General features: G+C 42.8%; 1 protein-coding gene across 1 annotated transcript in view; it reads left to right on the top strand.

Annotated features, from left to right (window-relative positions):
• Nucleotides 1–3,791: 3,791 nt before the first annotated feature.
• Nucleotides 3,792–25,433, top strand: part of GCLC (glutamate-cysteine ligase catalytic subunit) — a 49,962-nt gene continuing 28,320 nt past the window's right edge. The window contains exon 1 of the mRNA XM_023254063.2: nucleotides 3,792–4,393. Within this exon, the coding sequence (XP_023109831.2) occupies nucleotides 4,244–4,393 (150 nt within the window). The 5' untranslated portion in view covers nucleotides 3,792–4,243. The remainder of the gene's footprint in view (nucleotides 4,394–25,433) is intronic.

Raw genomic sequence — 25,433 nt, 5'->3', positions numbered from 1 at the left:
AGAGGAGAGGAGGGCTTAGCGGAGGTGGCATCAAGAAGACAGGAGCCCCACAGAAGGAGGCCTTCAGCTCCACCCAGATTATGAGTTGTAGTATTAAGTGCACTGTAGTTCAGATCCCTGAGTAGCCACTACCTGTTACTATTACTGGATCTCAGTTGCCTTATCTATAAAACATGGCAACAACCAGGATCGTTCCATGGATTCTAGATCAAAGTGCTCGGCATAAAGCAGGTGCACCATGAAGAGTAAATTACTGCGACCGCCGGGATACCATCTAGAGGACGTTCAAGCCAAACAGAGCAGTAAGGGCTGGGGCTGGTGACTGCAAAGCGGCCTGACCCTGCAAATTTCTCCCTTAGAGACCTTTAGGCACAAGTCCCTCTGCTTTCCTCGTTTGATCTTTGGGCAGTCAGCTCCAGGCTATCATCGGAGCTGCTGACTCAGGGAAAATTGGAACTGGCATGACCACAGGGAAATAGATTTTTTTCCTCCGTACTCAAGAGGCCCGAAAACCAATGAGTCTGAAATGGCTGCTGCAACACTTAGGAGCAGCAGCCGGGTGTGGGGGATGGGAGAGTGTCAGGAGTGGAGGGCTGAAACTTTGCCCCAAGCAGCATCCCCGGCAGTGACCTCTAGCACAGAACAGGCACAAAGTGCTGAGTCACGGGGAGGCGGCACCGCGCGCCTGGAGGCGGGCCCGGCGCAGTCACGTGGCGAGGGCTGTATCACAACAACGACGCGGCGTGCAGCGCCGGCCGCCCGCGCCGCTTCCTCCCGCTATCGAGCCGCCCTCCGAGCATGCTCAGCTCGGCCGCGCGGTTGCTCCGGGTCCCCAGCTTCCCTGCTCCGTGGTCCGAGTTTTCCAGGCGTCCCTGGAGGCGGGGCTTGCGACTGTCGGGGCTAGGAGGCGTGAAAGGTGAAAGCGTCGTCTTGATCGCCAGTAGCAACGGTTGGTTAGAGCTTTTTTTCCGCGGAAGATGTGACCGGGAATCCGCTTTGAGCAAGGCCTGAAGAAGAGCTGACTCTGCAGTCTATGGGCACCGTTTCCCGTTAGTGGTCATTAAAGCCCTGAACGATCTGTCTGGGGCTAGTCGCTGAAAACCTACTCGTAGAAGTACCGAAGAAGTAAACCTAAAAATGAAAAACACTGTTAAATAGAGGGGATTGACTGTTGACTGTAATTCCGTTGATCTGTGCTAGGGATTTTTTCTCCTTGTAACAGCAATTGATTAAGGCACTGTGGCGGCCACAGTTTACATTTGACATAACTGCCAAATAGTACCATCATGCTGCACCCCATTTGGGATTGTCCTGAACCCAGGGGCTCTCGGGGGTGCTGGTTTAGAATTCGAATAAGAGAGGCCCCCTTCTGTGTCACCCGGAACCTGGGACTGAGTGACTCAAATTACAGCCCTCTCACTACATGCAGTGCTATCTAGAATTTTGGCTAGACTTGAACTTAAATCTCTTACTGAACCCCCCCCCCACACCTGTTTGTTCATTAAAATGAAACTGACACTCTCCCAAGAGTCCCGCTTCAGGCATTATGAGGAAATGCAGCAGGTGTAGGAGAAGAGTGTGTGCTTTGCAAAGCGTAAATGTCTCCACCTGTGCTGTTTCAATTACATGGAATGCGAGTCACAAAGATAATCTTAAATTTCCCATTAACCATCTTTAAAAACGGAAAAGAAACAGGTGAATTAATTTAAGCACATACTGTATCTTAACATATCCAAAATACTGTTAGGGCAACATGTAATTGATATAAAATTATTAATGAGGTGTCTACATGCTTATTTTTGTACGGTCTTTGAATCTGGTATGTGTATTACACTCACAGTAGGTCTCTTAGGCCACTAAGATTTCAATGGAAATCTGTATTTCCATTTTATAAAATTAACAGGCAAAAAAGTAAATTCATATTCCCAACCTGCTCCAAATTTATGTAAAAGTTTTCCAGTAACCAAATGGAATTTCAAGCTTGAAATGTATATTTCAGTGGATTAAAATAAAGCTAAAATTAGTTTTACAGTCAAATTAGCCATTCCTCAGATGCTGGGTAGCCACATGTAGTTGATGGCTATTGTATTGAACAATGCAGGCCCATGCAAATGCTAGATTTTGAGAATAAAAAATGATCTTTTAGATGTCTCACTTGCATGTGAAACATGAGCAACACTGCTCTCCTAGATCCCCACACTACCTGCCTTCCTTAGGAAGTAAGATACATAGGAAGCACTTTTCTAGAATCGAAGATATGAAAGGCATAAATTAACTCTATCCCAGAGGAAGTCAGTGTAGAGATACTTTTAAAATTATTCTATCATAATGTAGAACTAGAGGCATGTACAAATGCAACCAAATTAAGGAGAGGAATAACTGGGACTGAGCAGATAAACAGGAATGTGTCAGGTGGAGATTTCCAAGCAGAAAAGTCAGTGGAAAGCCAGGACCAAACAAGCCTGGTGAAGTTGGTGCAGAGGGTACACAGAAGAGTAGATGCAGCAGCAGCTGAGGTTGAGTTGGCTGTGAACAAATTAGAATGAAGCTTGGTTTTTATCCTTGCTGTGTGCTGGGGATTGAAACCTCTCCTGAGCTTCAAACACCCCCACAAACGCACACCCTTCCACACCCCACACACATACACACACTCCACTGTAGCATTATAACCAAACCTTGGGTTTCCATGTCCCCAAGCCCTAAGAGGGGCACATCCAATAGGAAGGGTGTGGGAGAAGGGACTTCTGTCATATAGCCTCTCAGCAGTTAGTTAATAAGTGCTTAAGAAATGTTAACTTTGTAGTTCATGGAATACACTTTTGGCCTCATGTGTGTGATCTAGTTGCTGTCACGTTCTCCCTCGCTGACACATCAGCACTCTGTCAACACATATTTATTGAACAATAACTTGGGGCTGAGATACCGCCTTCCTTCTCTTTCCCACCAGGATAGGGTCAACCCCAGCTGCTTCTAAAATCCTCTACTCTTTTGTAAGCTCACATGAACATCATTTTAGTCATGAATATTAGGTTTGGATGAGGGATATGCTTTTGGAGAAGATTCCTTCAATAAATCCATCTGTAGATGTTGACAAAGTCCCTTCTGTTGCAATGAATGGTGTCTGTGCAAAGAATATAGGTCAAATAATTACAGAATACAGAAATACTTGTCATATATATACATATGGTATAAATACACAAGCTTGTATTTCTCTTAATAACCAGGTAATGTATTGGTCATCAACTCTATGCACGTCTGCATCGTGCACACTCTTACAACATAAAAGATAGAATTAATATAAGTTTACACGGGTGTAGAAATAACTTGCCCAAGGTCCCACAGTCAGTAAATAGTGGAAACGAGAATTGAACAGGTGTTTTATCTGACTACCAAGCTACAGAGTCATTACCATACCTGGGTGCCCTCACCTGTTTTTTTATAAGTGTGAGGGCTTTTCTCACCTTACAGAGAATATAGAGTGTTGTTCATTAATTCAAATGATCACATTTCTTCTCCAACACAAAGTTTATCTCTTTGGATTAGAGAAATCGAGTTTCCACACATTTCCTTGGCTTAGAGGGGCGAATCTCACTCTCCCGGCCCCCGGTGAGCTCCTCCCCTTCGACTCCGCCCCAACCACGCCTGCGCACGCCTCCTCCTCAGCCTCCTCAGGGTTTCTTTGGGCGCTTGGCCACGCTTCCTCTTCTGCACCGCCTTCTTTCCCCGCCCCTCGCCCGTAGTCTATAAAATCCGGAGCTACGGATCGCGCCTCGGAGCGGCGAGCGAGCAGATAGGAAGACTGGGCATGCTCGGTGGCGGCGCAGGTCTTGGTCACAAGTAGGAAGAAGCCAGTGCACGACACTGGCAAAGAGAAGCGGGAGCCGCTGCCGCACCGCGGCGGTGGGGTCTGTCGCCACCGCCTGGGAGCAGGAGCGGGGCGGGAGCCGGAGCTGGCGAGGCCGCCTGGCCGAGAGCCGCCCAGTCTGCCCTCCTGCTCTCTGCCTCTGTGCCCGTGCGGTGCGCCGGACCCCTGAGTCGGTCACCTGGGCGGCAAGGACCCGCGCGGGGGAGCGGGAGAGGAGTGGACCCTCCCTCTCTCCGCCGGCTGCGGCACGAGGGCGCCCCCGCGGGGCGGAGCAGCTGCTGCCTCCGGCGTCTTGTGCGGGCAGCTGAGTGTCCGTCTCGCGCCCAGCGCCCCGAGCGAGCGGCAGCCGTCAGCCCCGAGAAGGAGGAGGGCGCAGCCATGGGGCTGCTGTCCCAGGGCTCGCCGCTGAGCTGGGAGGAGACCAAGCGCCACGCCGACCACGTGCGGCGGCACGGGATCCTCCAGTTCCTGCACATCTACCACGCCGTCAAGGACCGGCACAAGGACGTGCTCAAGTGGGGCGACGAGGTGAGCGCCCACGGCCTCCGCCCCCGCCTGGCGCCCCTGTCAGGCCACCCCGCGCCTCCTTTGTTCTGCGAGGCGCGCCCCGGGGCCCCACGGTGGTCCGTGTCATCCGGTGTGCCTCTAGGGTCCTCGGACGAGCTGTCCCTGCCCTCGCCTGGCGCGCGTCCGGGGTGTGGGGCCCTGCCTGAGCCTTCTCACCAGACTTCTCCATCCCATTCATTCATTCTTAACGGGTTTCCCCCTTTATTCAAAAAAACGGGGTAGGCGCTGGGAGGGCGCGAGCTTGAGCAGGTGTGACATTTGGTGCTTCTAGGAGTTCTCAGTCTGATACATGTGCCGGCCGCGTTTCGAGATCTACCGCCCCGTGTAAAAATGGGTTTTTGTGATCAGTGAGAGAGGCACAAAGTTGTCCTAGAAGGCCCATTGCTGCTAGGAGTCAGGTTTTAAGGATGTTCGCTTCTGCCCCATCTCATGCAGATTACGTTTTAAACCTCCTAACTTCTCATCAGTCACCTCGCACCCTCTTCACCCTCCTCCCTCTTCTGCTGCACCACCTCTGTAGAAATTAAGGCTCGGTTTTCCTAAAGGGAAGGAAACTTCCTTGTCCTGTTTAATTCTAAATGGGAATTCTTGAAGCTTCACAGTTGGGATTTGTTAGTGGTTTTCCGTGGCCTGGATCCAATGTCTAAACTTTACAAATCAATGCTTCAACATGTGTTCTGCCTAGAGGTGAAATGTTTTTGTATTCTCAGTGTGTTGAACCATCGTTTATGGGAAAGATCTGGAAAGCATTGCCCCTTTGGATTTAGTTTTTTTTTCTGCCAAAGCGTTTTGCGCTCTCCCTTCCGTTTTTGAAAGTCGCATGTAGATACAATTCAAATAATTAAATGCTTTTTTTGAAAAGTGCGTCTGTTTTTGCCATCTGTCTTCCATGGCTTGCTTAGGTGTAAGCTTATCTTTAGTCCATGTTATTACTCTTGACCTGAGCGTCAAGGTGCTGGTACGCCAATGCAGAATCTCTGTGTCTCCTTGCAAAACTAGTTTGTCTGTTTCTAAGATTGGAAGATAATTCTGCTTTTTTACAGTTGAAGGAATTGTGCTGTTTTAAGTTAGAAAAGTATAATGATCAGTCATTCACATTTCTACTAGAAGGGGTTTGTCATACTTGGGACAGAAAAGGAGTGTACAAGATTGTGTTTGCTGGTAATTCTTCAGTTTTATTCTGAAGTTCTTTGTTTCTTCACAGCATCTGATATTATACATGTTCATTTGTATATTGTGGGCATTTTACGATCTATCCTCTATTCTCCAGCCCCCTTGAAAATTCTGCTTCAATCATGTGTCTGGGCAGAGTATAGGGTTTTTAGGAAGAGTAAAATTCCTACCCTCAGGTTTTGACAATCAAGTTAGAAATAGGCAGCCTGATGTAAGGAGAAGAAGTGAGATTGTGAAGACTGCCCAGATGGTTAAGGGGGGGGGGGGGGACCGCACTCTTCTCCTGAAATGGCACGTAAGTGAAACCTTAGTTCCCTGAAGTTGGTTCTCTCTTACATCCTTGACCTGTGGTATTGCAGGCACGAATTCTCCATTGTGGTATCTCTGTTTGGGCAGATAGAGAAGGTGATGTTTTGAACGGGGGCGGGGAGGAGTCTCATGCCTAAATATTTGCTGATGCTTCCTTCTAGTATCATGTCAAAGCAATTACTCATTTACGTTACAGAACGTTACTACTTAAAAAAAAATTTTTTTTTAATGTTTATTTTTGAGAGAGAGCACGACAGAATGCCAGCTGGGGAGTGACTGAGAGAGAGGGAGACACACAGTCTGAAGCAGGCTCTAGGCTCCAGGCTCCAAGCTGTCAGCACAGAGCCTGATGCAGGGCTTGAACTCAGGAACTGTGAGATCACGACCTGAGCCAAAGTCGGACGCTTAACTTACCACCCAGGCGCCCCAAAACGTTACTATTACATGCAGGTCACGATCCATTAGTGGTTTGAGAAATAAATTTGGATTTCCCTAGATTTGTTTTCTTCTCTTCAGAACTTAAAAAAAAAAAAAGAAATGGAATAAGATGAAGAGTACCAATTACCACAAACAGTATTAGGTCAAACTTTTGGGTTATTTGAGAGCATGTTGAGCAGGTATGTATTGACTCACATGTAAATTATTTCTTAGTATGGTGGCCACTTAAGGAGTTTGAAAACCATACTGTCCTATTTATCACAGGAGGCTTCCTTGGTGAGGAAAAAGAGCAGGAGAGCAGTCATCCACTCCAGTGTTAGCAGTATTCCTTGCTCAGAGGGACTCACAGACCACATCCACCAAGTGAAGTCTGCAGGCAGGGTCAGACAGCAAGCAAGCCTGTTTGTATGCAGAAGCCTTGGGAATTAACAGAAACAGGCTGGGCAGATAAAAGTAGAGAAGGGTGTGGTGGGTGGTATGGCCCTGGAGATGAAGGATGGCCTTGCCAGACAGAAAATGGTGTTTGAGATGTGATATTTGGACTGTGTTGGTGTGATACCAAATTACTGCTCTTACTGGGAAGTTTTGGTGGTGTACTCATAAGTCCTCTTCTCCACCCCACCCCCTCCCAAAAAAAAAAAAAAAAAAAGCCTTCAAACTGGTTAGAAGGAGACCCTGCCGCTCGGAAATGCTCAGCCCTAGTTACTATGACAGTATTTACACCTGACAGTGTTTATCAGAAGGAACCCTGGAGTTGTAGTTTCCTTATGTTGTAGTCCAAGGCCTGCCAAACTGCCTGTGTGATGGTGAGCCTCAGTTTCCTCTTTTGGAAAATGACAGGGTTGGAATCTCCCTTCTAACTTCTATAGTTTGAGTATAATTTGAATAAGATTTTTAAAAAGCAACGTACATAATTTTAAACCAGAATGTTATTCTTTGAAATTCACCTGGAGGTAGATAATCTTCAGGCTGTTGAGGAAAGGAGAAGGCTGCCACCAGCCGCTGGGATAAAAATGGGTCGTACTGTAAAGGTGTGTGTATGCTGGCTTTTTGGAACTCCAAAGTATTCTCCTGTGACAACGTTGTACATGAGTAGATTCCCAGATCAGCTTACAGATGCATGTTTCACCTTTGGTTTAACCGGTCCTAACCCTAGCCACCATTTATTCTGTTTCTGTAGGAGATAGATGTTCTAACTCCTGGGTACCAGGAAAACACTTCATTTTGCCCCAGGATGGGGGCTTTGGGGGAGAGGTAAGATGGATGTTCCTGGGTGCTCTCCTGCCTGCTAAGCATTCTATGTATACAAAAAAGAAAGCCCTTCCCTTTTCACAGCTGACACACAACTTTTCAGGTACAGTTTTTGTTTATAACCAGAGTGTACTCATTAAAAGACCAACTTAGGAAATGTATGCTGCAAACGTGGCACTAAATACAACTTTTCATTTTTTCCTAATCACTCTCATGTTAGTTACCTTCCTGGCCTTTCTGCTACTTAATAATGGCAGAGGCATTATCAGAGTTGAAATCTGTCTGACTCCAGGTCCATTTCTTAAACACGTTATACCAGGTTTCGGATTATTTACGATGTATGAGATTTCATCAAATCTCCTTTTACACAGTTCACACTACAGGTTGTAAAGGTGTCAGGAAACAACATTTGAAAGCAAACGTTTAATTTTTCTAATTTTTTTTAACCCAGTGTAGTGGCTGTCAAAGTTAAGAAGGTAATTGTCCCGTAGTTTGCAGAAAAGTTCATGTGATCTTAGGAAAATATAATATGCCTTTAATACTTGAGTGTGTTCTTTGCATAAAGCCAGTAAAACTGGGGTGGGGTATATTCAGTGCTGATAGGTCATCCATTGACTTTGAACTACAAATTTGCTTGTGTAGGGTAAGAATGCTTAAACGACTATTTAGAAAATGCATAGCTTGCTGATTAATAAGCTTATGATCCTGTAAGAAAAGTAACATAACCTTGAGCTATAAATCTAGAATGGATAAAAGCAGCCATTTGAGTGTAAATGAATGTGAAGCTTGGACAAATTGCTTAATCTCAACCTCAGTTTTATTATCTATAAAATAGGGATGATAATACCTCATAGGGTTATTAAGATTAAATAGGATAATGTTGATGAAATGGTGTACAAGGAAGTGCCTAACTTACTAAACAAAGACTCATAAATGGTAACTTAAAATATTTACTTGGAAGATTTTTTTTTTAAATGTTTGAATGAGAGTGTGTGAGCAAGAGCATGAGTGGCAGAGGGGCAGAGAGAGGGAGAAAGAAGAGAGAATTGGAGGCAGGCTCCATGCTGTCAGTGCAGAGTGACACAACAGTGAGATCATGACCTGAGCGCAGATCAAGAGCCAGTCACTTAACCAACTGAGCTACCCAGGTGCCCCTACTTGGAAGTTTTAAAATGTCTGCTATATCTCATCTAAATACTCATGGTCAAACTGATTCTCAGCTATAGAGAACAAACTGAGGGTTACTGGAGGGGAGGTGGACAGGGGGTGGATCAATAGGTGATGGCTATTAGGGCAATTGTGATGAGCACTGGGTATTGTATGTAAGTGATGAATCCCTAAATTCTACAACTAAAACTAAGAATACACTGTATGGTAACTAGCTGGAATTTAAATACAAACTTGAAGAAAAAAAATAGGCATAGTCATTGGGGAATGAGGTAATCCCTGTATGTAGGGTTTATTTTTAAACTAACAAACTTACATTTGTTTATTCAGATATATATTTCATTAGCTTATTTTTGATGGTATTGATGGTAATCATAGTATTTCTAAATTGCTTTTAACAATCTAAATTGTCTTAAAAATACATTACTAGACACTGACTTAGTAGAATTAGATATTGAGCACAACTATTTCTTGATAGTCATTGTCAAGATTCAGGTTTTTTACATAGGTCATTGAGTGTTTTGTGACCTATAAACCCAAGTTGTTTTATCTTTCTGTCTCTGCTGTCACTGTGTACATTGTTTTACAGCATTTATTCATATGTCTAAAGCACAGTGGTGAAATCAAGGAAAAAATGGATTTGTGCTTCTGAACATTTTATATACTCCAGGCATCTGAATGTGTTGGTAAATTTAGAAAACTGTATTTGGGGCATTACGGGTGCTGCTGGTATTGGATGGGAGCGTATTCTAATAAGCTTGCTAATCTCTGTTCGTTCATGATTGAACCAAGTTAGGTGGGTTTTTAAAAACATTTCAACACCTTTATTTAGATGAACTGATATACATCAAACTGCACATATTTAAAATGTACAGTTTGATAAGTTTTGATATAGGTATACACCTGCAAAACTATCACTACAATCACAATAACATCCATCATTCTAAAAATGTTCTTGTGCCCCTTTGTAATACCCCCCTTTCCTCCCCACTTCACAGGCAACCAATGATCTCCTTTCTATCACCATAGTAGAATTTGCATTTCCTAAGAGTTTTATATCTAGGAAACCCTATAGCATGTACTTTTTTGGTATGGCTTTTTAAGCTGCATATATATTTTGAGGTTCATTCCTTTTGCTGCATGTATAAGTAGTTCATCCCTTTCATTGCTGAGTAGTATTCCATCGCATGGATATACTATGATTTGTTTATCCACTGTTTGGATTGTATCCAATTTTTAGCTTTTACAAACAAAATTTATATGAACATTATGTCTTTGTACTTAATGCTTTTATCTACCTTGATTATTCCCTAGGAGTGATGTGTTTAACTTTTTAAGGAAACTATAAAACTTTAAAAACATTTTCTTTTTAATGTTTATTTTTGAGAGAAAGAGAGAGACTGTGAACAGGGAGGGGCAGAGAGAGAGAGGGAGACACAGAACCTGAAACAGGCTCCAGGGTCTGAGCTGCACAGAACCCGATGAGGGACTCGAACTCATGAACTGTGAGATCATGACCTGAGCCGAAGCTGGACGCTTAATCGACTGAGCCACTCAGGTGCCCCCTGAGTTGTTCTCTTGCTACCGAATTTGAGAATTCTTTATATATTTTGGATGTAATTCTTCCCAGATAATAGACATTGCACATGTGTTCTCCCAGTCTGTTTTCATTGCCTCAAATGGTGTCTTTTGAAGAACAGAGAAGTTGTTCATTTTAATGAAGTCCAGTTTGTCCACTTGTTCTTTTATACTTTTGGTGTGGTATCTAAGAAATCTTTCCTTAATCCAAGATCACAAAAGTTTGCTCCCTTATTTTCTTCTAGAAGTTTTATAATCTTAGGCTTTACATTTAGGTTTACGACCCATTTTGAATTACTTTTGTCTGTGGTATAAGGTATGGATTGTTGCTTTTGGTTGCCCCAGCACAATTTGTTGAAAAGACTATCCTTTCTCCACTGCCAGAGGTATATGGCCTTTGTGGCTTGTCTGATACCAGTTGTCTGTGTGTGTGGTTTTATTTCTGGATTCTTTGTATTTGATCTATATGTCTATCTTTATGCCTGTACTACACTCTTTTTATTGCTGTAGCTTTATAATACATTGTGAGATCAGGCAGTGTTAGCTCTCCAGCTTTGTTCTTTTCCAGCAAAGTTTGGTTTGACTCTTCTGAGCCCTTTGAACTTCTACATGAATTTTAGAACCAGTTTGGCAATTTCTACCAAAAACAAACAAACCCTCCTGGGGTTTTGACTGCAATTGGATTGAATCCATAGATCAGTTTGGGAAGAATTGACATTTTAACCATAATGAGTCTTCTGACCCAAGAACAAGTACAGCTTTAATTTCTCTCATCAGTGTTTTATAGGTTTTTTTTTTTTTTAAGTTTATTTGCGGGGGGGGGGGGGGGGGAGAGGAGTGGGGGAGGGGCAGACAGCAGGAGAGAGAATCCCAAGTAGGCTCCCGCACTGTCCGTGCGGAGCTTGATCTCAGGACCTGAGCCAAAATCAAGAGTTGAAGGCTTAACCTGAGCCACCCAGGCGCCCCAGTATTTCGTCATTCTTAATGTACAAGTCTTGCATATCTTTTGTTAGGTTTATCATGGTTTCATATTTTTTTCCTATTGTAAATGCTATTAAGTTTCAATTTCTGATTATTGATTGCTAATATATTGAAATAAAATTGATTTTTGCATATTTATCTTATATTCTAACCTCATTTTTGAACATGTGGGATACAGTTGTAATTAATAACTGTTTTAGTGTCTTTGCTAATACTTTCATCTTTGCTATTCAAGGTTAAGTTTTAATTCTTTTCATTCTGAATATGCTTCACTGCTTCTTTGCATGCCTGGTAATCTTTTATTGGATCATTTCGCATCACTGTTCTCATCCTATAACTGGGTATTTGTTGAAAATACAGTCATTTTAAAAGTTTGCATACATTTTATGAATGGACTTTAATTTGAAGATGCAAGTCTAAGCCTTGAATCTTCCTCCAAATAACTGTGTGATATTAGGTATAGAACTTAAGTTCTTTAGACCACAAATTCCTCATCTGTAAGACTAATAAAAAAAAGTCGTATCATTTGGTTTTGAATTTCATGTTGACCTATGTGTGTGTGTGTGTGTGTGTGTGTGTGTGTGTGTGTGTGTAGTTTCTAATTGTATCTTTTAACAGTTTGTTTCAGAATACTTTAAATTCCATACAACTTACAAAAATCAGGAAATGTGTACAAGAAGTGGTAGAATTTATTTCCTTACCCTGTCACCTTTTGGGTTTTAGCATTCATCTAAGATAAAGTACTTCACTGGCTACTGACAAAATAATCTAATTATATAGTCATAGATATTAGGTTTCTAGAAATTTGTTTTTAACGTCTTAGGTGAGCCTATTTGAGCCTCACAACTTTTTTTAATTTAAGAGTGAGTGCAAGCAAGGGAGAGTGGCGGAAAGAGATACAAAATCTTAAGCAGGCTCCATACTCAGGGCAGAGCCTGATGCAGGGTTGGATCCCATGACCCTGAGATCGTGACCTGAGCCGAAAATCAAGATCTGGATGGACACTCAACCAGCTGAGCCACTCAGGCGCCCCACAACTTTTCTGTTAAAAGCACGATGGTATTGCAAAAATGTTTTCCTCAGAAAAGCTGATACTTAGGTTTTATTTACTTACGGCAAAACGCTAAAGGCTATATTTCCATGATGGATAATTTTTTTAATTTATTTAAATTCAAGTTAGTTAACATAGAGTGGAGTAATGGTTTCAGGAGTAGAACCCAGTGATTCATCACTTATTTATAACACCCAGTGTTCATCCCAACAAGTGCCCTCCTAATGCCCATCACCCATTTAGCCCATCCCCCCAACCACCTCCCCTCCAGCAACCCTTAGTTTGTTCTCTGTATTTAGTCTCTTATGGTTTGCCTTCCTCTGTTCTTATCTTACTTTCCTTCCTTCCCTATGTTCATCTATTTTTGTTTCTTAAATTCCACATATGAGTGCAATCATATGATATTTGTCTTTCTCTGACTAATCTATTTGGCTTAGTGTAATACAGTCTAGTTCCACATGATGGATAATTTTTTAAAAAAATTTTTAATGTTCATTTTTGAGAGAGAGTGCAAGTGGGGGAGGGACAGAGAGAGAGGGAGGGAGACACAGAATCTGAAGCAAGCCCCAAGTTATGAGTTGTCAGCACAGAACCCAATGCAGGGCTGGAACCTACGAACCGCAGTATCATGACCTGAGCTGAAGTTAGATGCTTAACCGACTGAGCCACCCAGGCGCCCCTGGATAATTTTTAAATTAAGTATTTGGTGTGTACTTCCTATATATCAAGGGCTTCCTGTGTTAGGTCATGGGGTTGAAGAGAGAAATCAAAAGCTCTCTGCTTTTGAACTCGAGTGGAAGGTGGGTGAACAAGGGGGAGGGAGGAGAGGAGGAGTTTGCCGTATATCTAGAGATCCTGGGGTTCTTAGGGATGGGGAGTGAACCTTCTGGTGGAACTCAAAGGGAGAAGGAGAAAGGCAAGGAAAGGGCATGTGCAAATGTGAGATTATGGAGGTGCCTGAAGTTGAGAGAGTACTGCTGTAACACAGGACCAAAGCAGAGGAAAGGGAATGGCTAGAAGTTGAGGCTAGAAAGGTGGGTTGGGTTCAGTCTGTTGAAGGTCCTTGCTAGTAGGCCATGTCAGGAGACCTAGTATTGTGAGTCCAGGCCTACTGTAAGTCCACAGGCCTAAAGATGGTGGTTAAAACCAAAGTGGAGAGCAAGATAGACCAGGGAGAGGAAACATTGGCAGCACCTCAGAACCCTGATGGATACACATTAAAAAAAATACACATTTTTTTAATGTTTATTTTTGAAAGAGACCGAGCATGAACGGGGAAGGGGCAGAGAGAGAGGGAGACACAGAATCTGAAGCAGGCTCCAGGCTCTGAGCTGTCAGCACAGAGCCCCACGCGGGGCTCCAACTTACCGTGAGATCATGACCTGAGCTTAAGTCGGACACTTAACTGACTGAGCCACCCCAGCGCCCCATGATGGATACACATTTTAAGGGACAGGGATAAAGTGTGGGATCCTGAGAGGGAACGGTGTGAGGGGTAGTAAGACTACTGTGTGCAGGAAGAGGGCTCGCAGGCTTTTGAGAGGTGTGGAAGGATAACTGAAAGGAAGCCACTGGATTTGCTGGTTAGGCAGGAACTGGAGGCTTTGGCAACAGCCTATCTGAAACATATTAAGAACTTGGGGGGAAAAACAAAAATTGGTTTCTGGCCAAAATAAATGGCACAAAGCCCATGGATATCTTCACAGTTCATAGGGTCCTTGAAATCTTGATTATAATTTTAGCAAGAAACAGAATTGAACTATTTCAGTTGAACTGGATGGCATGTGAGTTTGGGTATCACTTAAGTAATACCTTTGTGGCTATTAAGTTGTCTCTGGAGTAGTATATTTAGAATGATTGTAATGGATTGAGTATATTAGAATGATGATCCTGAATCTCCACTTAAAGGTTGGTGTTCTCAGACATTGTTTAAGAAGTTGGGGAAACATTAAGTCTCAGACTTCTGGCCAAAAGAACTCATTTTAGATACATGTTGATAGGTATTCAGAAAACTTGGTTATCTGGATTGGTATATCCTTGGAGAGTGTATGTGGCTACAGTTGTACTTTGTTGGACACTCTTCTGAAAGTTTCCTTATGCTTAGGTTTTTTTGTGTCTGTCATGGTCAGAATTTGAGATACGGTAGTAGTTTCCAGAGTAAGATTACGAAAGAACCCCAAACCAGATGTTCCTAATTACATAAATGTTCACACAGACCCACTGGTCTTGTCTCCCTTCCCCCGAGGTCCTTTTTTTAGTCCATTGGATTTGGTTAGTGCCTTTTTTTTTTTTTTTTTTTTAACTGGATGTTGATTTAGCAGAGTTAAAACCCTTAGGCAAGAGACTTCCTGACCCTTTTCTTGGAAGCTAGTAAGAATCTAGGCTGTGACTCTGCCCCATTTGGATTACCTGCAGGGGTCATGGGCTCAATACACAGGGCTTCACATATTTTAATGCTCTGGAGAGATCATAAAGATCTTAAAGTACCTGTAAAAGTTGACTGGCACTTGTCTGAAGTGTTTTCAAGAGTTAGTGACCTTCAATCCTTAGAAAGTTAACATTTTTTATTTTTAAAAAAGTTTTTGTTTGAAAGGATATACTCTGAGAACTTTAAACCTCAGACAAACCTAAGGAGGTTATTTGGGAGTGCTTCCTTCATTTCCCGCTGGAAATGTTCACATATTTACATAAGTCGGGTATTTGGAAGGTAGTTTTTTTTTTTTTTTTAATGTTTTCTAGTGTTTATTTTTGAGAGAGAGACAGAGTGCAAGCTGAGGAGGGGCAGAGAGAGAGAGAGAAAGAGAGACACAGAATCTGAAGCAGGCTGCAGGCTCTGAGCTGTCAGCACAGAGGCTGACATGGGGCTCGAACTCACAGAACTGCAAGATAATGACCTGAGCCGATGTCAGACACTTAAACGACTGAGCCACCCAGGCGCCCTGGAGGTACTTTTTTTTTTTTTTTTTAATCTTTCTTTATTTTTGAGAGAGAGCGAGAACCGTGTGAATGGGGGGAGGGTTAGAAAGGAGAGGAACAGAGGATCTGAAGCAAGCTCTGCACTGACAGCAGCAAGCCCAATGCAGGGCTTGAACCCACGAATCGTGAGATCATGACCTGACCCAAAGTCAGATGCTTATATGACTGAGCCACCCCGGTGCCCTGGAAGGTACCTTTTTATCTAACACACTTTCAGTAGTGCTTCCTGTGCTAAGGATGGTGGTCCTCTCTTCTTGGCCCCCAAGGCTGCCATTTCTGTATTAAGTTGTATCTAGGGGTCCTGCTCTGTGGGCTTTAGTACTCAAATACAGAGAGGACTAGGAAGTTAACAAAAGGCTTCTAAGTACAAAGTTTATGCATTTTACTCCTAGAAGTGTCTTAAGCCTTTACCCAGAGAGCACTCACTTTATACACAGTTGCTGCAAGCTTGGCATCTGGTTTCTTAGTTTAGGATGAGCTACATACAAATCAATTGAGGCAGAAGCAAGAGAAAGCAATTCAGAGAGCAGCTGTGAAAAGCATATCTAGACACGGCAGCCCGGTGTTCCTCTAAGGATCTTCCTCTGCTGTAATTCTAGTTAGAGAAATAAAATAGCTAATGAATTCCAAAGCCTTAATAAAAAGTGACAGTGTGTTTAGGATCTTCCTATTGTGATGGCAGAAGAGGTTGTAATCAATTTTAGAAAGATAATATACATAAAAATGTTTAAGAGATCATGTGCTTGAAAGGAGTAAGCTTTGGGAAACAAGACAATGCATTTGAATAAAATTACCTTCCTGGCAACACCGAGTAAGTAATGTATTTGCACCAGTGAAAGAACAATGGATGGTCATATACTAAGAGTTTCTAGAAAAATTTGGTAGAAATACAGCTTTCCCCCCACTCTCCGAAAGGGCATCCCTCTGAAATCTTTTCTAACCCAAAATTGTGTAAAGTGAAGAAGCAATTACTGTTATTTATATGGAAGAATTTTTTAGCATTCCCAGACCCCCAAATAACCTCTTTTAGACTTTTTTGATACCTTAGGACATATCTTGCTAATGGGTGGCCAGAATAAATTGAGATCGAGCCCAGATGCTCACTGACCCAGTTTAGAGCTATGGTGACTAGAGGCTGACACGCTGGGTGTGGCTCCCAGGGAAGGGGCCTGGCGGGGCCCTCTAGCTGCTCCAGGTGCTCTCTGGTATAAGGGCTCACTGCGGGGATGTTGTTTTCACCTTTTTTTTTTTTTTTTAATTATTTTGAGAGAGAGGGAGAGCATGAGAGGGGAGGGGCAGAGAGAGAATCCCAAGCAGATCCCACAGTATCAGTGCAGAGCTGTGAGATCTTGACCTGAGGAGCTGAAATCAAGAGTCAGACGCTTACCCGACTGAGCCACCAGGTGACCCTTTGCCTTTTTGTAAAGGCAGAAAATCTCCTTCAGATTTCTTTCAATTAACAAAAACAGGTACAGTTATCCCTCACCTTCTGAAACTTTGCATGACGGTGTTTCTCTTATAAAAGACGTATATTAGATTAGTATGTGTTTCACTAACTGAAAGAAATCTAAAGAGAATTCTTGCTGCTGTGAAAACAAAGTTACCATACTGAGGTAGGTCTTTTGTAACAGTGAGTGGCCTACCGCGAATTTTTGGAAAACCAGAAACGCTCCTCGCCTTACACCAGTTCTGCTTATGAAAGTTTTCATAGGAACACTTCACTTCCAGATAGATAGTGGGGAAACCCCTGCTGATGTAGCTCTTTCCTACCAACAAAGTGGCTTGGTTCAAATATTTGAAAAGCAGTGGATACCTTTACTCGTTTAGAGCTGGAAAGGACTTTTTTTTTCCTCCTATTTTTCCAGATGATGAAACTAAGGCTCAGAGACTAAAACACATTCCGAATGTCCATAATTGTAATCTTTGTAAGAAAAGAGGGAAAATTAAGGCTGTTGTGAGCAGGTTGGTGCCTCTTGGGGGTGGGGACAAGAAGGAGGTTGTGGTAGTGGGTGGTCAGCAAAGATTTCTCCGAAAAGGTGGCATTGAGACCCTCAGAAGCTAGCTGTTTGAAGGGCTGAGGTAAAATCTTTCTAAGCAGAGAGAATAGAAGGGCTGTCAAGGTCCTGACTTGGTTTTTGGAGAAAGAAGTGTGGCCAGTGTGGCCACAACACAATGGGGAGGAGGGAGGTGGGAAATAAAGAAGGCAGAGGTCGGAAGACTAGCCTTAATGTTCCTGGTGAGGGGTGTTGGGTCGTTTAGCCCAGTGGGAGCCACTTGAAAGTTTCAAGGAAGGGAATGACTGGATCTGCTTGGTGCAGGAACCCAGGACTGCCTGATTGCAGAATTAGGCCCCGTTCTACACTAGGAGCTTTCACTTTTGACTGAGACCAATAGTACTGGAAACAAATGCCAAATGAAACAAAACGTTGGTGAAATGGTATTTCCATTCCCATGAGTGACACATTCTGGTATTTTATTCTTGATTTGAAAAAAAAAAACCTTTTTATTTTGAGAGAGAGCATGAGTAGGGGAGGGGCAGACAGAAGATGGGGAGAGAATCCCAAGCAGGCTGCACACTGTCCTTGCAGAGCCTGACGTGGGGCTCAATTTCACGAACCGTGAGATCATGACCTGAGCCAAAACCAAGAGTCAGATGCTTAATGGACTGAGCCCCCCAGTACCCCTCAATTTCAAAATTTTTATGTGATGTTGATTACTGCCTACTTTGGCTCATTACAGGCTTGTAACTAGCATTTGAAAAACCCCTCTAAGACTCCTATTCTGCCTCAATAAATATACCTCTGCCCAAGAGGTAGAAAACAATAGCCAGTAGCATCTGAGTGGTGCTGTATACTTCTGGTTTAGGCACTTTTGCATGCAGGTGTTTGCTTTGTTTTTGTTTTTAAGTTTCTTTGAGAGAGCACGAGAGAGTGCAAGCAAGGAAGGGACAGAGAGAGAGACTCCCAAGCACATTGTGAGCTGCCAGCCACAGCCTGATTTGGGGCTTGATCTCACAAACCATGAGATCATGTCCTGAGCTGAGATCAAGTCAGACACTTAACTGACTGAGCCACCCAGGCACCCCACATGCAGTTTTTATATGTACTCCTTCCCAGAAACTGATGGACACCAAAACATGAACTCCTAGCTCCCAAATGAGCAGGAGGAAAAGCTCTCTGTTACAGTTTTCATGGGCTCCAACACAAGATGAGATTGAAGGTGGAAAGAAAAAGAAGAAAAAAATAGAGGTAGGGATGGTGGTGATGAAGGAAGTAGGCTCTTGTTTCTGAGTAAAAATACAAATGTCTTAGAGTCACAGATGTTTAAGTATTTTTCGTTACCAGATGGCCAGTGATTCCCTTCTAGAAGTGAAATGCCAACATTCTTTCAAAACTGTAATATTGAATATGCTTGGTAAATTTCTCGGTCTGCAGGATGAATGCTAGCAGGTTTAGTAACATGACTGCAGCCTTCCCAGCTAATCTTCTGCTGGCAACGGAGCCCGGTGAAAAGGCAAATGCGGATGAGCCCTTTCTATGAAACCCAGGCTGATCTCAGTTGTTAGTTATGCAGCCTGTGTCAACCTCAGCCCAGGCCAGCAGGTATTGGGCCAAAATCAGGACCTTTGACTTACTCTTTAACAGGAATTTCAAATATGGCAGGAAAGGAGTCTATATTAACAAGGGTCTCCATCTTCCAAATCTGATCTTAAGGAGGTTAGCATTGCTCTCTTGGAGGGATCTGCCCAAACATCCAGGTGTCATTCCTGAAGTGGAGCCCTGATGCTACCTTTATGAGATGTGATTATGAAAGAGCATCTGTGCTCAGATTCTTGTGATGGTGGAATATGGTGTTGAATCCATGCTCTCCCCAGCCCCCCATGACCCTGGCTCTGGGGGCCTAGATGGGCCTGAGCACAGCAGTCACTTGGGAGGTAGAATGTATCTGCTTTACAGTTGGCTGTCACTCAGTCTCTTTAGAAAGCATTTTTTTTTTTTTAACCCCTTTGGTGGGTTAGTCTACCACTGGTTCCTAAAAACTAAAACTCCAAATTTCTTCTATTTTTTTTTTTTGGCAGTCCTTGAATTTAAGCCCACTGAATTTATAAACACACCTTGAAAGATTATACTTGTTTTCTTAAATTTTTTTTAATGTTTTTATTTTTGTGACAGAGACAGAGCATGAGCAGGGGAGGGGCAGAGAGAGAGGGAGACACAGAATCGGAAGCAGGCTCCAGGCTCTGAGCTGTCAGCACAGAGCCCGATGCGGGGCTCGAACCCACAGACTGCGAGATCATGACCTGAGCCGAAGTCGAATGCTTAACCGACTGAGCCACCAGGCGCCCCTATACTTGTCTTCTTGATTGTCCAGTTCTAGGAGTGCATCGGGCAGAGCTGGGCACCACCATGGAGGGTGCATGTTCTCTTCAGCAACAAGCATGACCCTTGCTAAAGCCCTAAGCTTGCCCACACGTGGTAGGAGCCACCTCAGAGGTTCTTGACACACACCTCCCCATACTGAGCACTACGCAATAGTTGATCAAAAGCAGCCTTTATCTGGATGGGGACCAGGATACCTTTTTTCTTGTCAGCCCTGTGGTGACATATTCCTCTGGCAGAGGAGCCCTGACCCCTGCAGACAGCCTGGCCCATGTCAACCCAGTTTTCACTCCTGGCCCATCCCTGACCTGGCCTACCCTCCCCTCCCGGCCACCCCATCTGGGACTCCACACTCACCCAATTTTCTGGCTCAGCATCTGGCTCCAGCTGCCTGGGGCACACAGGTCAACTGCCCGTGTCACGCCTGAGCACACACAGGAAGGTGTAGTGGTCAGTTGCACCCACCTCTCCAGCCCCGAGCCCTGCGAAGTTCACCCCTCTCCCACATCTATCCATGCCCAGCTCCTTTCAAGCGCCTGTCCCTCTTCCTACCTGTCCCCTGCCCCACAGACTCTCCATGTCAGCCCACCTACCACAGGAAGCTCCACAGACATGGCCCAGTTGTCCATTCCCTTTGCCCACCCCATCCCCCCATGACTTGCCCGCCAGGTGGGCCTGCCATATTCCTCTGGCAGAGGAATACGTTTGCAGGAAAGAGCCAAGGAATTGTCCTTAAAACTCAGAAGCTACAGATCTAAGAGATGTTTTGAGGTATATAAAAAAAAAAACTATACTTACAGTATTGTTTCTTGAGGAACAATGGTCTGCAGTTTAGGTTTAGGGTTTGTTTTTGTGGGTGGTTTTTTTTTTTTTTTTTTTTTTTTTGGTCGAGTGCCTGTGTAAAATTGGTGGCCATGGGAAACATGACCTTTGGTAACTTTACTTGATGAATTACTTTTTGTGAGGTTAATTTGTGTGAGAAGACTGGCTGGGTTCTGCTAGGTTTGATTCAGAAAAAAGGTAGGAATGCCTTAACGTGGTCTTTATAACCATCAGAAAATTAAAACTGAAATATGCTTGTAGTGGTATGGTTAAAAAAAAATCTGATGAACATAAATTCAGAGGCCCAGAAAATAAATGTCTCCTGCTGTTAATAGAGCATGAAAGAGCAGATGTACTTTTGGGGATTTCCTATGTAGTGAGTTAATAGGCCCATGTACAATTCCAGGACTGAGGTTTCTTTTAGGTTTTAGTCCAGTGAGGTTCAATGTTACTCTCTGTAGTAATAGAAATATTTGCTTTATTCAGTAGGGTAGCCAGTAGCCCTTTGTGGCCAGTGGGACTTGGGAACTGAATTTTTAATTTTATTTTAAATCTAAATTGGAATAGCTACGTATGCTTACTATCTACTATAATGGACAGTGTGAATTTGTTTTTCTTTTAGTGAAAGGTGTCATTCTCTCTCATAATCTTCCCAGCAGCTCCCATTTTGTCTTCTTTAAAGTCTTAAATTTTTTCACTTAGACTTCATATTACTAATCTTGGCATGTGAAGAATTTTTCTCTGTGTGGGCCAAGATAATGATTCAAGGAAGTTACTTCACCTAATCATACAGCAAATTCACAGATGTTATGCATTGTTAAGATTGAGATTAACATATTATAAATAAAAAGCAACCTACTCTTGTCAGTTTAAGTCCTAATCTAGGATGGCAATAGAAGACCAGGTCAGGGCAAGGCCACATTTATTTTGGTTTCTAAAAGTGTAAAGTTCCCTAGAGTACACCCTGTGTAATTCTGTGGTATGAAATGACATTTCACAGTAGGAGAGAAAGTCAAAATACATCAAATATTATAAGAATTTGACATAACTGTAGACTAAACTACTAAAACATTTCTTTAGGGAACATAAGGCAGTTTACTCTAACGTATCAACAGTTTAGAACATCACCATATACATGAATCTATAAAAGCACATGTATTCCAGTTTCTACTTCCTAGTTACTGGTCCCCCCAAATGCTCAGACATTACCACATAAAACACTGGTTTTGATATTTATAATGTTAGATGTGTCTAACCTGGGAGTCCACCTTAAAACCAGATTCTGAGTTATACCAAATTTCACTACATTCATGTAAGAATTTCTTATGTAAGTTTATTCACTATCTTAAACACAGCTATTCTTTTGGTCTTGTCATTCACCTCTTCCCCATTTAAGTACTGGGGTTGAAAAAAAAAGCATCACTGTGGCTAACACCTCTTGGGGTGCTCTAAGTTTGGGTATCATGCTGGTACCCATCATATGGAATTGGATGCCATCCAACTGAATGGTTGAGAGTGCTCAAAAATATTGGTCCTTTTATTTTGCCATGTGAGAAAACTGTCTTCTGGATAGAAGGCATGGCCGCTAGCTTTAAAATAACTTATAATCGGGGCGCCTGGGTGGCTCAGTCGGTTAGGCGGCCGACTTCGGCTCAGGTCATGATCTCGCGGTCCGTGAGTTCGAGCCCCGCGTCGGGCTCTGTGCTGACAGCTCAGAGCCTGGAGCCTGTTTCAGATTCTGTGTCTCCCTCTCTCTGACCCTCCCCCGTTCATGCTCTGTCTCTCTCTGTCTCAAAAATAAATAAGCGTTAAAAAAACAATTTATAAAAAAAAATAAAATAAAATAAAATAACTTATAATCTAGAGAAGGACTGTCATGGCATGATCTCTTTGGGGAGGGCCCAGTTTATCTGCATCTCTGACCAGCCAGAGAGGCGATAATGCTACAGTCAGGATGGTGGTTGGGGAAAGCATGGGAATCCTGTGGGAAGTTATTGAAACATCAATAGACCCTCCCCTTTGGCCAGTCCCTTTCCTCCAGGAAGCCTTCTGAACTAGACTGGATCAGCTCCTCCTATTACACATGCACAGCTCTGTTTGGTTATCTCCAGTGCTCACCCAGACCCTTCTGTGTTATTGGCTGTGGTTTTAGCAGCAACGGAGGGAAGCTTGAGAAAAAGGAGCCACGCCTGCCTGACTCTTCACAGTATTGTCAGCACCTACCCAACACTGGGCCTTGTTGAGCGGGTGAAAGGACAAAGCGGAGCCGGGAGGGTGGAGGAGCAAGACCATGGGTTTTGGCACTGATTGGTCATCAACTCTAACTGGGGCCTTAACCCTCAAAGCGGCTGTGGGCTTGTTTTGGAGTTAGTGTAAGGAGAAAACTGCATCTCAGAAGCAGGTTATTCTAGCAAGAGTCAAGACTACTGCTTGGGCCACTGGAAGAGAGCCAACAGTGGAGTTGAGGACCTGGCCCTGAATTTTGAATTTCAAGAGGATGGCTGGAGACAAAAGAATTTCTTAGAGTATCATCTCTCTAAATAGGGAACTGCCTGTAACTGCTTCTGAGCCTTATAGAACTAGATTGCTTTCCTAATTAAGTACTGTTTTTACTTCCAGGGAGTAGAAATCTTAAAATTCGTGTTTTATAAAATGTCTAGCTTTTTCTCAAATTCCAAGCTCTCTGAAACACTTACCTTCATGGTAGAGTATCAAAAGTATTTTTTACAAAGGAGATTTATTTTAAACTAGTGGTAAATGTCATTTAAAGACCACATAAATCCTACAAAACTTGAATATATTTATATTAACAGTTACTGTTGTTATCTTGAACTCTGATGCCATGATCGCTTAACGGTCGACTATATATTCAGCATTGTCCTGAGAACTTACATCACCCTCAATTAAGATTCTTTACTTTTCTTGGCCTAATTTTAGATGAACATAAAGCACCTCGTGCTTGTGCAAACCTGCACTGAATAACTAGTGGATTATTGTATTCAGGTCATTCCTAGCAACACTATATAACACATAAACTACACAATAGTCTTTTGAATGTGCCTTTGTCTTTGATTCAACAGCTCAGAGATATTAGTGGCTTTTATTCTAGTGGGATAAAATTTAGCCTTTTTCACAATGAAATTAAAAAATTTTTAATGTATAGAAAAAGTGCACATTGTAAAATAAGCATCTTACATAGTGGTTGGTTATTTTTATTGTGTCTCCCCCCATTTAAAAAGATAACTAAAAGATAACTGCTACCAAGTAGCAGTGTCCCTAAGTTACATTTAGGGAGTTGTAATCTGTGTACTGAGAATAGAGCCCAATGGCTATTTTTGCTACTTCCAAATATGTTGATTACACAAATTTGAATTAGTTACTCTGCAGTCCACTTACAATATCTTGGAATTGTGTATGTATGCAGTGTACATAGATGTTGCTGTAACTCTGAATACACAGCCTAGATGCTACTCAAAGTTAGGAAGCTGGTATGGTTTAATCCTTGGAATCTGTTGTATTCAGAAGGGCTTCTGTATCCTGTTTTGTTATTTTCTCTTTGATTTTGTCTTTTACTCTCATTCTTTGTTTGCAGAAAGGGTTTAAGATGGGGACAAAGTCCAGATAATAATAAAGTCACTGTGGCTTTAGGTATTTTACATTGGGAAAGCATTGCCTTACTGTTTGACTTTATTATCACTGAACAGCTAGCTCACTGAACCAAACTCCATTTTGGCTCTAGTTTGGCTGTTAGGAGAGACTGAGTTAATTATTTGACTGCTTGTGTGATCTAGAATTACAAATAAACTTAAGTGTATTGAGGTGGGTCAAGGAAGATTTTAACGTTTATTTATTTTTGAGACAGAAAGAGACAGAGCATGAACAGGGGAGGAGCAGAGAGAGAGGGAGACACAGAATCTGAAACAGGCTCCAGGCTCTGAGCTGTCAGCACAGAGCCCAACGCGGGGCTCGAACTCACAGACCGTGAGATCATGACCTGAGCCGAAGTCGGATGCTTAACCGACCAAGCCACCCAGGCGCCCCTCGAGGAAGATTTTAAAAAAGATAAAACTAGGAGCTGAAGGAACCATTCTGAGCACTGACGCAGGAAAATCAAAGCCACTACAGGGGGTGATTTCTTCAGAACACCCTAAATTTGAGTTTGAAAAACATTCAGAAAATTCTTCAGGCTTCTAACTGATCTTTGATTTTTATCCAAAAGTATGTTTGTTTGTTTGTTTTTTCTCATTTGGTAAATGTTCTTTTTTTTTTTTTTTTTATGTTTATTTTTGAGAGACAGAGAGACAGAGCGAGCCAGCTGGGGAGGGGCAGATTGAGAGAGGGAAACACAGAATCTGAAGCAGGTTCTGAGCTGTCAGCACAGAGCCGGACAGGGAGCTTGAACTGTGAGCTTGAACTGTGAGATCATGACCTGAGCTGAAGTCGGATGCTTAATTGACTGAGCCACCCAGGCGCCCCCATTTGGTAAATATTCTGATGTGTTTGTTTCATTCACTTAATGAGATCATGGATGATTATTTTTTAATTAAGGAGCATTTCTTTTGTAAGCATTTTAAATGTCATCCATTTGGCTGATATTTAAAACTCAGACCAAGTTTGAGCTTTTTGCTCTTCAGTGTCATTCCCATGCTTTAAACTTAGGGCCTCAGAGTGATTTTGAAAACTAAGGATTTCAATTTTTTCAAACCTAGGAAACCAACCAGAGTTTATACTACTTTAGCTTGTATCATAGATACAAAAGTTATTACTCACTTTGGTAATAGATAAATGATGGGAACCCAGTAAGCTAGGAAGTATCTGTTCATCTGTCCCACAGGAAACATGCTATCTGGTTAAGAAGATAACCCAGATAGCAGAT

Source organism: Felis catus, chromosome B2, assembly GCF_018350175.1.
Source record: "Felis catus isolate Fca126 chromosome B2, F.catus_Fca126_mat1.0, whole genome shotgun sequence".
In the NCBI taxonomy this organism is placed as follows: domain Eukaryota; kingdom Metazoa; phylum Chordata; class Mammalia; order Carnivora; family Felidae; genus Felis; species Felis catus.
Note: the sequence above shows the minus strand (reverse complement) of the source record. Positions and strands in the feature narration are given on the sequence as shown.